This window comes from Bathycoccus prasinos (assembly GCF_002220235.1).
Source record: "Bathycoccus prasinos genomic : Chromosome_10".
In the NCBI taxonomy this organism is placed as follows: domain Eukaryota; kingdom Viridiplantae; phylum Chlorophyta; class Mamiellophyceae; order Mamiellales; family Bathycoccaceae; genus Bathycoccus; species Bathycoccus prasinos.
In genome coordinates this window covers 100,729-114,617 of record NC_023999.1, presented here as the reverse complement: position 1 = coordinate 114,617, position 13,889 = coordinate 100,729, and the positions used below count along the sequence as shown (strand labels likewise).

Genomic DNA, 13,889 nt, shown 5'->3' with positions numbered 1-13,889 from the left:
GTGGTTTTGCGACGAGAAGTGGTTTTGCGACGACGACGACGAAAGCGGTGGTGGTTTCGTCGTCGTCCTTTTTGTCAGAAAGGCAAAACACGGAACAACGGTATTTGAGGATGATGCAAAACAGAGGGAGAAGGAGGACGCCGCGTGATGGGTGTTGTTATTATTATTATTATTATTATTATTTGAACAAAAACAGTAACAGCAGAGCACTGTTTACCACCACCAAAGCTGCCACTGATGATGATGAGAGCAACGACAACAAAAGCGCGTCGTCTTTGATGAAAAAGATGTCGTTCAGGACGAAAAAACCTTCCCAAACTGGCCAAATTGCAAAAATTTTAGCCGAAATGGTTATACGAGGCGGCGATGTGATTTGTTTGCACGGCACCGTCGGTGCCGGGAAATCTCTGTTTGCGAGAGCGTTTATTCGTTCCGCGTTGAACGAAGGTTTGTCTTTGTCCGTCACGTCTCCGACGTATCTGATTCAGAACACGTACGAGAAGGACGACGAGAGCGATACGATGAAAGGCGTTCAAAAGGTGCACCATTTTGACCTGTATCGATTACCAGACGAAAAGAGCGTGATGCAGTTGATTGATTTAGAGGATACTTTTTCAAATACGAGCGTGTCAGTGTTCGAATGGCCGGACAGGTTGGGGTCTTTGATTGAAAAAGCGGAGAATAGAGTGGACGTGTTCATATCGGCGTCGGCTGAGATAAACTCGAGCGAGGATGATTTTGAAAACAAGTTTGGAGCGGTTCACGAGGCGCATTTACTCGCATTGGACTATGAAAGTGAAGAGATTGATAACGACGACGACGACGACGAGGAGGAGGAGGAAGGTGATAGCAATGATGACAATCATAACCCAAAAACGATTAGAACGATAGAACTGAAACCCGTAGGTGCGAGCATCACGGAAAGACTCGAAGAGAGTTTGTTTAGTAAAAAAACTTAATAAAGAACACACATACAGTGTAGTAGCAGTAACCGTATTCAATCTATCGCCATATATTGTACATCTACACACAAAAGCAGCAAAAATTCTATTCGTATTATTATTGTTCTATCATCTCTTTCAAATCGTCCAAGTCTTCTGGGATCTCGTTGTCTTCCCACTCGCCCTCGTCCTCGTTCAAATACGCTTCGTCAAACTCATCGTATTCACCGTCATCATCCTCCAAATCGCCAACAGCGCCGCCAGCTTCAGTATTGTTAAGCCCTTTTGCGGCAGCAAACGCTCGAATAAGTCCCGCTTCTAACGGGTTGAACGTATCTACGTTATCTATGGTCCCAGACAAACTCCCCGCTCTCACAGCTGCGCCAAGCGCGACGACTTCGTCCGGGTCCACTAAATCCAACTCTGGTTTCCTCGAAAATGTGTTTTCGACAAACTTTCTCACACAAGGCGTTTTTGTCGCTCCTCCAACTAATAATACTCTATCAAATGGCCGTCCAGCCGATCTCGTGCTAATCTTGTTTCTATTTTTCTTCTTGTTCTTCGCCTCTTCGATTTGCCTGAGACGTTCCAAGTTCACCCCGGCGCTATCCGCGCATTCCACGCACGGCTGTCGCATTCGTCGCAAAACGCTCGTGCAAGCTTTCTCTAACATCTGTCTCGTAAACGCTACCTCTTTCCCATCTGGTGGTAAAGGCACGTTCACAACATCCACGTCGGAAAGTTTCTCTCTCGTCCTCCTGGCGTTTAACAACGCGCCTCTAAAATCAACAATCAACCCTTTCTTATCGCACTCTTTACTCATCCATTTCGCTACGGCTACGTCTAAATCGTCCCCGCCTAATCTAGAATCTCCCCCAGTGGCTAACACCTCCAACGTTCCACCGCCAACTTCTAAAATCGACACGTCGAACGTGCCGCCGCCTAAATCGAAAACGAAAATCGTTTCGTCCAAGTCCGGGTTCATGATGTCCACCCCGTACGCCAAAGCCGCGGCTTCCGGTTCTCTCAACGTCTTCACCACTTTCAAGCCAGCCATCATCCCCGCATCTACGGTTGCATCCACTTGCGTCTGATCAAAATACGCAGGAACCGTAATCACCGCTTTTTCAATCGTCCCTCTCTCGAGACCTCGATACCGCTCGGCTTCGAGAACGAGTCGCTCGATAACCTTCGAGGATATTTCTTCTGGAAGTAAAGAAACACCTTCGCCTAAATTCGGTACTTTTATGCCCACTCTTTTTGTCTCGTCGTCGAAGCAGCACTCGTACGATACCGATTTCATATCCTCCTTCGCTTTCCGATATTTCCTTCCTATGAGCCTTTTCACCGAACCGAACGTGTTTTTCGGGTCGGAGCGTAAAAAAGGAACCGCATCGTGTCCGGTCAAAACTTCACCAGAACTCGTGAAATGTATCACCGATGGCATCGTTCTCGTCGTTTCCACGTTATTTATTGTCGGTATCGGGACGATTTCCGTTTTCCCAGAGTCCGTGACTATCGCGACGGCGCTGTTCGTCGTGCCCAAATCGATGCCACAAATGCCAGACGAATTCGAATTGGTGTTGGTGTTGGTGACGACGAGGAGTTGATTTCTTCGTCTGCCGTGCGACGATGCGGTCTTAGTACTCGCGCGAGAAGATGCGAAGCGATGCTGACGACGATGATGATGCACTATTGGCAATATCGTCGCTGAGGCGAACATTTGTGTATCTTGCTTTACGCGTTAAAGAAAGCGCCTAGGGGAATAATTACTGTTAGGTAATGCGAAAGAATTTGGGAGCAAAAATGGTGATATTTTTGTACAATGCTACGCCTTCTACGTAAACATCAGATGTGGTATTATTATTACAACGCACGCCCTAATATGCATCCCTGCGACGTTTCGTCGTCGTCTTCTTCGTATTTCTACACACCACTACTTTCTTTGCCGCGCGGCTTTTTCTATTGTATTCATTTCATACACCTTATTTTCGTTTGCTCAAATCCGCCCACGTCTTACCGATTCGTAAATCCGCAAATAAAGGCACTTTCAAATTGAAGTGTTTCCCGACATCTTCCATGGCTTTCCTTGTCTCCCGACCAACCATTTTAGCGAGATTTTCGTCGCATTCGAACAACAACTCGTCGTGTATGGTTAAGATTAAATCGGTTTTTTTCAACAAGGACTTCTTGCGTAAGTTTTCGAGCGCGGACATGGTGGCCATTTTAAGGATGTCAACCGCGCTGCCTTGCATCAAGGTGTTGATGAAGACTCTTTCCGCGGTAGCAGCGTGCGAGAAATTCTCGGATTTCAGTTCTGGTAAATCTCTGAAACGTCCCGATAACGTTCTCGCGCGCGGCGAATCTTTCGTCTTTTCTAAGGCAAGGATTTGCGATTTCCATTTTTCGACGCCCAATAAAGTGGTACCTTTGAGATCATCGAGCATTTTCGTCGCTTCGTTCTCAGCGATGTTCAAGCTCTTTGCAAACAATTTCACGCCGGAACCGTAAATGACACCATATACGAGATTTTTCGTTTGTTTCCTCTGTTCGTCAGTCACCGCGTTGTAATCCACGCGCATCCATTTCGAGGCGATTCGCGTAAACGGATCCGCATTTTCCTCTTCGAACGGGTTAGAACTCAGCGCGGAAATCAACGTCGCGTCTTCGGAACAGTGCGCGACTAACCTCAATTCCAATTGAGCATAATCACACGCGACTAAAATCCGCCCTTGTGGAGCTTCAAAGAGCGAGCGCAGAGATGTGGGCACTTTCTCATCAGAAACGGCGCCGTGAGGAATGGAATACAAGTTTGGATTAACGGACGTCGTTCGTCCAGTTTCCGTATCGGTTTGGTTCGCGAACGCGTATATGCGGTCTTTCGTCGTTGCTTTCGTTCGAGAAATATCGACGCCATCCTCATCGACTTCGTCTTCTTCTTGTATGGGACGAGATGCGACCAATGAAAGCTCCTCGGCGGTAGCTACGTACTTACCCAAACTCCTATGCTCGGATATCAACGCCGCGACTGGGTGCGCCAACTGCTTCAAACACTCCGCATCAACTTTGAACTTCTGCCTGCGTTTAATTTTGTCATTTTTACCGTTATCGTTATAACGTTTGGTGTTAAAATCTGGAATTATTGCATCGTCCGGCGGCGTCAAACCTAACGTTTCAAACAGTAAAATACTCACGTCCGTGGACGAGTTCAAATTCACTGAGGGCATTTCGGGCGAATACCATTGCATGCAAATGGTTTCGATCTCATCTCGTCTCGCTTTAGCTTTTGCGATGTGTGGTTGGAGTGCTGCAGCATTAATCGGTACGCCGACATTTTCAATATCGGCCAACGCTCGCGCGAAGGGCATTTCCAACGTTCGCAAAGCCTGGTACACGTCGCTTTTCTTGCACATGTGCTCAAACGTCTCCGAGACGTGCCAAATGGTCGCCACAGCTTTAGCTAGCTCTAGCCGAAACACAGAGAGTTTATTTCGGTGCCTATTTATTTTTGCTCGGGGATCGTACGTCGATTGGCGTTCGATTTTCGAGACGTTCAGCGCGGGTGAGAGGTCGCCGATGAACGTTCTCAAGATGGCGTCGCACAAGGATGTTTCGTAGGTCATCGCAGCAGATGACATATTCAAGACTACCTTATTGTTATTGTTACTTTCACTAGACGACCGCAACATTCGCGATGACCCCCATGCGTTTGCAGAAGAGACGCACGGTGTCGTCTGCACGTCCGGTCGCAACAACCACGCCATGATGCGAAGATCCAAAACACGCTCGCCACAAAACGCAAAGAAATACTCGTGTGGTTGTTGGGCTACTGAACGAGCGGAATTCTTCAATCTCGATTCGCGGTCTTCGAACGTTTCTGCACCGAGTAAACTTCTCAGTTGCGGTTTCAAATCAATCGTCATTTTCTTCGACCGAGCGTCTCGCAAAATCTCAATCGCCGTGGCAACGTCGCACGCCGGTTTGTCTTTCGTTTCGTTTACGATTTCCGTCGCTTCGTTGCCGGCCTCATCTCTTGACTTTGCGCGTAAGCGCATGAAATACACGCACTCGTCGCTAAATGCTAAGAAGATACCAATCGGTGGCAACGAAAACGGTTCCAATGGGTTTGGTTCGAAGAGAATGGCGTATTTTTCGGACTCGCGCCATTTCTTTGTCAACGCGGCGACTTGTTCCGCATCTCTGCAGAAGACAATGCTCGGGGTTTTGTCGTCGAGATCGAAATCGTCGTCGTCTTCCTCCGTGAACGGCGTTGGATATCTTTTCGCGCGCTTGAAAGAAGAAGCATTCCTCGCGTTCTCATTTTTACCTTCGACCAAAACGTGGTCTTTTCGTTTTTTAACGCCTCCTCTGCAACCTCCCGCCCACATGTCTTCCGCTTCCGCTTGCTCTTCTTCTTCTTCTTCCTTGAGAAGCATCGTGGTCGTGGTGGTCGTAGTGTTATTGGTCGTGTTATTCTCCTCCTCCAAACAAAACAACTCTTCCTCTTCCATCAACTCACGCATTCTCTGTTCCGCTTCTTCTCTCGCCGCTTTCGCTTCCTCGGCGATAAATTTCTCGCACGCTCTAAAAATCTGGTTCGCCGTGTGTGCCGAGTTTTTCACCGTGTTCAAACGTTTGATGGCTTTTTGCACTCTTTTGACGCCAAATCCGACGACATCTTTTGGCGATTTCATTCCCGCATCTAGTAACGCTCGCGCTCGAGTCACATCTATGCAGTCTCCGACGCAAGTGAGTGGTAAAATATCTTCTCTGCCACCAACCATGAGCCGTTCCGCAGCGCGATTTACCAAATCGCCTAAATCCTGCCATCGCATGTACACGCACACGGACGAGACGGTGAATCCTAAACGAACCGATTCTTCCTGTAACTTTTTCAACGTATGACCGGTGATGGAATACTTTTTACATATGTGATCGACTTTGACTTCTTCGACTAAGTCGAGTAAAATTAACGCGTTGATGAATCGAATGCACAGCAGTCGTTGCCTCGCATGATTCTCGTCTCGCGGGTTGTCCATTTTACCTTGTTGTAAACGACTTTCGACGTACGCGCGATCAATACCGACCATTTCCAGAACAGACTTTTGCAATGGATCTAAGTTTGAGTACAAATCCATGAAGAACTTTTGATTTAATGGAGGTAACGGGTTAGGCGGGACCATCTTCTTGATGACTTTGCCGTTCTTTTGCACGATTTCCTCTTCGCGCCAATCCAATGTCGGAGTAATCAGAAACAACAAGTGCAGAGGCGTGGCTAAGACTAAAGCCTTCCTGGCTAACAACAAATCTTGTTCGACGCGTCGAATCGATTCGACTTTAACCATCCCAGATTGCGCCGCGGCGTTTCCTAAATTTGAGGCTGAATATGTGTGCGTTTTCGGACACCATTTCAATAACGCTTCGTCTTGCAACCACTTCAACGCCTCGACGGCGATGGATTGCACGTAATCGTCGAAATCGTTCAACGCGGATAATAGCGTTTTCTGCGCGTAGCGTTTGACTTCTCTCGCGTGTCGGACTAAACCTGAAGCACATCCCTCCAACATGACACGCCGCATGCCAGCTTGTGCCAACGCAGATTCCAACTCGGGCAAATCCCCTTCGAGCATGTCGCGCACTTCCTCGATTTTCTTCTCGAGGACTTTCTCCGGAACGTCTTGACCGACGAAAACGTAAGCGCTGCCTCGATCGTCTAAGCCAGCTCTTCCAGCGCGACCGATCATTTGCTGCAGATTTCTCGGTTCCAGTTTTTGCGTTCCACCGACGAGCAAGTCGCGAACGATAACCCTTCGCGCGGGCATGTTCACGCCCGCCGCGAGCGTGGACGTGGCGCATACGATGCGAACCAAGCCACGTTTATATGCAACTTCAATCGCTTGACGTTCTTCTACTTGCATGCCAGCGTGATGGAACGCAATACCTGAAATGATGTACTTGGCGATATTGGAAATCGAACCATCTTTATCGTTCCTCGGTAAAGCGTCGTAGGCGAATTGTTCTCTCGCCTCGACCGAGTTCCCGATACCTAAATTAACATCAACAAATTTCATTTTCGCCAACTGATCTGCGAGTACTCGACATTTATCTCGCGTGCCGCAAAAGACAAGAACCTGGCCATTTTCCTGTAACGTTTCCATGCACAGTTTACCTACGTGTACCACATCGTTTCCTTGCTCTAACGTACGAACGACTTCGCCCGACGCACTGTCGATAATATTATTTCTCGATTTGACGAAGACTTCCAACGTCACCGGTCGATAGTTACTAATGCTACAAGACGCGTCCAGCCATTCCGCCAGCGCATTTACGTTCGGTAACGTCGCGGACATGCCAACAATCTGTATCGGCCTTTGGTTATTCATTGTATTTTCACCTTCTTTAGACGGTGGCGAGAAGATGGAGTACCCGCCGTCCGAGGACGAGTATTGCGACACGTCGCCCAATACCGTGTTTGTATTTGCGGCATCTCCAGGCGCGCCACTCCCATTCTCTTCAGTCGCGTACACTAACTTCGTCAACAAACACTCCAAAGTCGCACCTCGCCCTGGTTCTTGAACCATGTGTAACTCGTCGACCACCACGCACTTCAAATCTTTCAATCTGTGTTGTTCAATCATCTTCGTCACCAGAGCGTTGGCTTTCTCCGGCGTGCACACAATCAAGTACGTTTGCCCAGTTCCAGATTTCGGTATACCGCCGCCACTCCCACCAAAGTGACGCAACACGCGCAATCGGTGTATGCTCGACAATAAAATCTCCAAGTCTCTCGCTCTTTCCACGCATAAGGACACGAATGGCAACACCAACAAACATATGCACCCTTTGTATTGCGTCAATCTTCTCGCTAACAAAATATCCGCGACTAAGGATTTCCCACCGGACGTGGGCGCGCAATACACGATATTTTGACCGTGCGTTAACACGCCAGGGGTGTTTAGCACGTCCGATTGCCAATCGTACAACTTCTTGATCCCTTTCCTGTGTAAATATTTCACGAACGATTCCGGCAAGTGCAACGAGTGCAACGGAATAGTCTCCGCCGTCGTCGTCTCCGCGAGCTGTTTCTTCTTCTGCTCTTTCTTGAGTAGCGTCGGGGAATCAATCGGAGGTAGCGAGGCTAAAAAACTCTTGGAATGTTGTTGTATTGGAAGAGGAGCAACTGCGTTTTGTTGCTGTTGTTCATTCTCTCCCAACGCGGCGGCGGTAAAATCTAAAGACCTTCGTCTTCGCTTTGAAGTTTTCAACGAATCTCTCCTCGTCCCGACTGGACCAACGTTCAGCATCAAAAATTGCGCGTCGTCATTTTCGTTCTCCTCCTCCTCCTCTGAGAAGAACCGCGGCGAAGACAACATCACATCCTCGTCGTGCATTGTCGTCATCTCCTTTTCGATGTCTCTTTCAATCTGATCGTTTGTTTTCGCCGGAGAAATGTCTCGCGTGACGTTCTTCATCATCTCTCTTTATTCTTTTTTCCCCAACAAAAAGAAAGAATTGTTGGCACGCACTCAAAAATTATATCTCGAAGACATCACTGTGAGTGCGTGGCGACATTTGCGACAAAACGCGGGCTTAACGTTTTACTCTGAGAGTAATAGCAGTGGAGTAGTAATGGTGATAGGAAAACAAGAGCGACAGCAAGAGCAACGAGTGGTGTGTGGTTGCGTCGTGCATGGTAAAAAATGAGGATTTCTTTTTTTTCCAATTTTTTCTTCCCCTTTTTTTTTCAAGCAATCGAAGAATTCTCTTTCTTCTTTGGATCGAAAAGTCGAGCGAGTGCCCAGATTCGATGCGATGAATAAATTCGAAAAGTTAAGTTCTATCAACAACAGTATCTATCATCTCCTCGCAGCGCGCGCGGCGAGGGCTACATACATAGTCTGCTGAAATTAAACAACGCATGTAATAATAATAATACTAATAGTTTCTTCTAATAGATGCTAATAATAATACTAGTTTACTCATTTCTTATCGTTTAACAATTGATAGGCGATAATCGCGGCGTCTGGGAAACGAGTGACAAAATACAACGCGACGAGGCGTTCGAGTTTGACGTATTCGTCTTCGCCAGGTTTTTCCACAAACGGCGCGCCATTAGCGGAGAGCCAGCTTTTCATTTCGCGCTGAATTCGAAAGGCTTCTCCTCCGTGTCCCATGGGTGGATGGGTATAGATGTTACGAATGCAAAGGACTAAACCTGCAAAATCGTTCGAGTACGCGCCGGCGCTGAGTTGTTCTTGCTTTTTGTCCTCTGGTATTTCGGTTTCCAGGGACTCTAACGAAGCCGAAGATACCTTTAGAGTTTCCATTTTACCTCCTTGGATATCTTCTTCGCTATCGTTGGTGTCATCGGGGGCAATAACTCTCTCTTTCTGACGTCGTTCTCGGGCCGCTCGCCGTTTCTGGGATCTCGTCAGTGGTCTCGCGTTGTTGCTGCCGCTGCTGCCACTATCTTCCGCTCTTCTTCGTTCTGACCTTTGTAATAAACTCGACAGGATGTGATCTTTCCAGTTGTTGATATTATCCGTCACTCTCCTCACGTCGGCTTTTCGACCAACCCATGCTCTCTCGACTAAATTTTGTGTGGTTTGATCTCCGATTAAACTCTTCGCTCTGCCGACTTTGCCCGGGTTGGATCTATCGGCAACATCCTCTATCTGCTCCATACAAAACTCTGGATCACACAGTTGCATCATTGACACGAACTCCGCAGAAGTTGGGCGTTTTTTTGGATTTTGATGCAGCGTCTTTCCAATCAGATAGTTGGAGACGACTTGGACGTGCCGAGGTAAATTCGCGACTTGTAAAAGAGTGTTCAAATTTTCGTACCTTCCTTCTCTTTTCTTGTGATTCATCCTCGTAATCGCGGCGACATCGTCCTCTTTGATTTCCACCGAAGAATAAGGAGACCACGCCCCGGTGAGCACTTGAAAAGCCAAGCACCCGAGATCCCAGACGTCTCTCTTCGGAGTGAGTTGCACCACCCCAGATCCGTCCCAGGAGAGCTCTTCAGGGGGTTTTCTCAACGGGTTTTGCATACTTCCAGTGCCCACAGTGGAAGGACCCATGCCATACTGCGACGTGAAACTTTGTGCCTTTCTTTGAGTTCCTTCGAACGATTGGAAGCGATCGTCGAATTCTTTCGCGAGGCCAAAATCCGAAATTTTAAAGATTTTCGTTGGTTCTTCTCCTTCTTCTTCGAATATCTCGTCATTCCTACTTTTCAAACAATTATCAGCCTTGATGTCGTTATGCGCGACTCCAGAGGCGTGTATTTCCTTCAAAGCGACGGCTATTTGCTTCACAACTTTAACACGTTCCTCCCACGGGATTTCTTTAACGCTTTGACGAGCTTTCTTAAAATCTGTATCTTTTTTCTTGAGCGCAACCCCGCCGTTAACTAACCAGGATGTAAGCGTCTCGCCGCATAATTCCGTTGCCACGTATGCGGCTTTGTTTGAGTCATCATCGTCTTCGTGTACATTTAACTCTGCGCCGAATAAACGAGTGATTCTTCTCGATGCTATTTTTCGGTGAACCTCAAACTCTCTTCGGAGTAATTGTCTTCGCTCGTCCGCATTTTTGCTATCCGCATCGAGCGGGATTCTTTTAATCGCCGCATCGTGCGGTTTGATTTTGCCTGTTGTCGGATGTTTCTCGTCATAATACCCTTCATAGACGACAACTCCAAGTGAACCCGTGCCTAAAACCTTTTTCCTGTCGTACCAAATCGATTTCCCAGCGTTTACCTCACCCTCGTACCGTTGCATGTACGCGCTCATCCCTCTTTTCACTCTCGTATCTTTGAGATACTGCGCGTACGCTTTTTGAAGTTCTTTCTGACGCAGTATTGCTTTCTCAATCACCGAGTTCGGAAGGTTCGCTTCGGTAATTTTATTTTTCAACGCAAAGTGGTCATTTTCATCCATCGCGCGAAAGAGTTCTTTACAATCCTTGAGCTTTTGCAATCGATTGGCCATCATTTGCATGAGTTCGGTAAACTCATTTGATCTCGAGTTAATATCAGCGAAGGAAATACCTTTACCAACGTAGTCCTTCCATTCCGGAAGGAGAGATAACTTATCCCTCTCTTGAAAATACGCGAATCGTTTGCTCGCTTCCTCGTTCGCTTTGATCACGCGATGTATGAGAGTGTCGATTTCCTCCTCATCTTGCGCGAGAATAGGCGACGCTTCGTCGTCGCACAAAAATCTCAACTCGTTCAGTTTTTCCTTCATGTCTTCTAGATTCTGTTCTTCAAACGTCATGATTTTCTCGTACGCTTCGACATTTCCCATTACTTTGATGAAATACGGATCTTTCCTCGATAAACCGGCTCGATCGAGTTCATCGATACATTTTTTAATTTTCGATTCATAGACGTATCGAAGTACTCCTACGGGGATTACCGAATCGCTTGCCCACCACACTAAATTATAGGTCAAAAAATCCGAAACCGTTTCTTTCGCTTTTGCTACGTTATAAGCACGTCTAAATCTTCGCAAAATATCCTCGACTTGTGTCAAAGGCGGGAATATTTCTAAATCTGAAGAAGAGAGTGTCTCGACTTTTGCTCTTCGCGATGCTTCTCTGCTTGTTATATCGCCTTCCGTCATCTCCCCGTTCAAAAATTTCTTGGTATCCAAGATGGCAACTTTCGCTCGAGTGCCAAAGTTCTCAAACTGTAGCAACTCGTCGGTGCGTGTGTTATCAAATCCCAGCTGTACGAAAAATCGAATCGCGCGACCGAGATACCCGTCCTTCTTCTTGTCCCCCACTTCGTCCGTTTTTGCAAACGTCCACGCGATATCATCAAACTTCTCTTTCGCTTTGCTCGAGGGACACTGACCTGCTTTCAAGGCTTCTATAGTCGCATCTAAATCTAAATCAGCATCAATAAACGCTCTCTCCTGATCCATAATTTTATTCCCTATTCGGTTTTCCCATTCGATTAAGCATGCCTCTCGAGTCAATCTCACGGTTTCGTTTTGTAAGGATCGCCATTTATCGTACGTATTGTCGAGGGACGACATACTCTTATTATCTTCCACTTGTAATCCACAAACGGCAACGTCCACGTTGGTTTCTCGCGCGAATCTGAAAATGTCCGACAGCTCTTCCACCGCTTTCTCATTTCTTGCTTTCGCCGGCAAAACGAAGGCGACGACTAACGGATTATTACTCGCCTCTTTGTTAAAAAATGGAAACGGGAAATACGTCGGCGCGACGACGTGCGGATCCACCAACTCTTTCATCTGATGCGTAGATACCCATTGCGCCGAGTTGTTCTTATTATTACTATCTTTTACCTTCTTCCGAATAACCAAATCGCGCTCTCTCGAGTCTGGTCTCGAAGCTGTGCCGACTGTCCCTAAAAACGTCTTCTTTAACTTTTTCGAAAACGTCCAATCGGTCGCGTACACGAAACTCGCGTCCCTAAGCATTTGATTATGTAAACCCTCGTGCATTAACAAACTTTCCTCTTTCGGTAGCCCGACGATGGTTAACCATAACTGTCTCCTCTTCTTCAGCGACATCTTCAAAGGCCATTTGGACCACCAGTCGTTCCCGGATTGCGAACTGTAATACAACAAACTATTCGCGCTCATATAGTCTAACAACTGATTACCTTGTACGGTCATCTCCATCGTGTTTTTCGCTTTCAACTGATAATACTTGGTTAATTTCTTCGGTGTTCCGCTAAATGGAGGTGGTTTCCTTTTCGTTTCTCCTTCGCCGATGACGTGCGCCAACACCGGCACTTGCGTCGGAAACCACGACTCCATCGACGTCGCCTGCCTCAGCCACATCCACATCCACGGGAAGTTATTATTACTCAATAGATTCTCCTCGTCGTACTCTTTCTTCGGTAAGTGTCCTCTGTACCCACTCAATATCTTATACACAAACGTAGGAAAGTACGAGTTTATCGCGCCAAATGAAGAATCCCGTTGCACTCGCAAAACGTAATCTGTTCTCGTCTTCTTTTTAGAATGAGTAACAACATCTGTTTTATTCTTAACGACGACGATCGGGTCCCAGAAGTACTTGTAGCACCACCACGCGTTTTCCGGTGCAGGTTTCCCTAATTCAATCGCTCTCGCGTATTCTTGTTGCGTTTGGAAGTTTTTTAAGTGCACTAAAGACGAAGACGAAGATGAAGAAGACGAGCTGTTGTTGTTGTTGTTGTTCGCCGTCGCAGTCGTTGCCGATGATGATTTTTTCAAAGAAGAAGAATTCGAAGTCGACGCTAACGAGCGGTGACTCCTCGCTCTTCGTTCTCGCGAAGACGACGACGACAGCGAGGAGAGCAGTAACTGCACTCCGCGACGACGAGTGTTTGTCGTCATCTCTCTTCTTCTTCACTCATCGTTGTTTCACGTGAAGTACATACATAATGTATATAATTTGCGAGAAAAATTTTGAGGAACAAAATTGTGTAATGCGGGAAAGCGTTTTTCATCTGCGGAAGAAAGAAAATCGCTCGTCTTTCTGAAATTTTTGGTCTTTTGTGGGACAGAAGAGAGCGAAAAAAACCTCTCTTTTTTGTGTCGTTCTCTCGAACACTCTCTCTCTCGGGTGTTTTGAGTGATCGTCTCTCTCGAAGAATAAATCAAATCTCTTTACACTTACTCTCTCGCAAGAGTATCGCTCTCTTTCATAAAGGAGTGTTTATATATCAGAACGCTGTTATCTCTGTTATACTACTCTTCTTATCAAGGCACAGAAGAGAGAGAGAGAGAGAGCAGAAAGCGCAAATACTCTCTCTCTTAAAAAAAGAGATCGAGGATTAAACCCAGTCGACCACAAAAGCACAATCAAAGAGAGGGCGTGTGTGTGCGATCATCATCGTCTCGCGAGAGAATATATTTCCCTAATTTGAGAGAAGGCACCTCGTAATTCTCTCTCCGTAATTTCAGTCTTCTCTCT

The 13,889-nt window shown here is 46.9% G+C and overlaps 4 protein-coding genes across 4 annotated transcripts; 1 reads left to right on the top strand and 3 right to left on the bottom strand.

Moving 5' to 3' along the window:
• Nucleotides 1–287: 287 nt before the first annotated feature.
• Bathy10g00650 (predicted protein) lies at nt 288–959 on the top strand (the record flags this gene model as incomplete). Its single annotated transcript, XM_007510443.1, has 1 exon — nt 288–959. One exon carries the CDS (start codon nt 288–290, stop codon nt 957–959), a length of 672 nt encoding a protein of 223 aa, XP_007510505.1.
• A 100-nt stretch (nt 960–1,059) lies between these two features.
• Nucleotides 1,060–2,664, bottom strand: Bathy10g00640 (heat shock protein 70; the record flags this gene model as incomplete). Its single annotated transcript, XM_007510747.1, has 1 exon — nt 1,060–2,664. The coding sequence occupies one exon, from the start codon at nt 2,662–2,664 to the stop codon at nt 1,060–1,062; it is 1,605 nt and encodes a 534-aa protein (XP_007510809.1).
• Nucleotides 2,665–2,926: 262 nt separating this feature from the next.
• On the bottom strand, nt 2,927–8,413 carry Bathy10g00630 (predicted protein; the record flags this gene model as incomplete). Its single annotated transcript, XM_007510458.1, has 1 exon — nt 2,927–8,413. One exon carries the CDS (start codon nt 8,411–8,413, stop codon nt 2,927–2,929), a length of 5,487 nt encoding a protein of 1,828 aa, XP_007510520.1.
• Nucleotides 8,414–8,920: 507 nt separating this feature from the next.
• On the bottom strand, nt 8,921–13,309 carry Bathy10g00620 (predicted protein; the record flags this gene model as incomplete). The annotated part of the gene is made up of 1 exon (XM_007510679.1): nt 8,921–13,309. The coding sequence occupies one exon, from the start codon at nt 13,307–13,309 to the stop codon at nt 8,921–8,923; it is 4,389 nt and encodes a 1,462-aa protein (XP_007510741.1).
• Nucleotides 13,310–13,889: the final 580 nt, after the last annotated feature.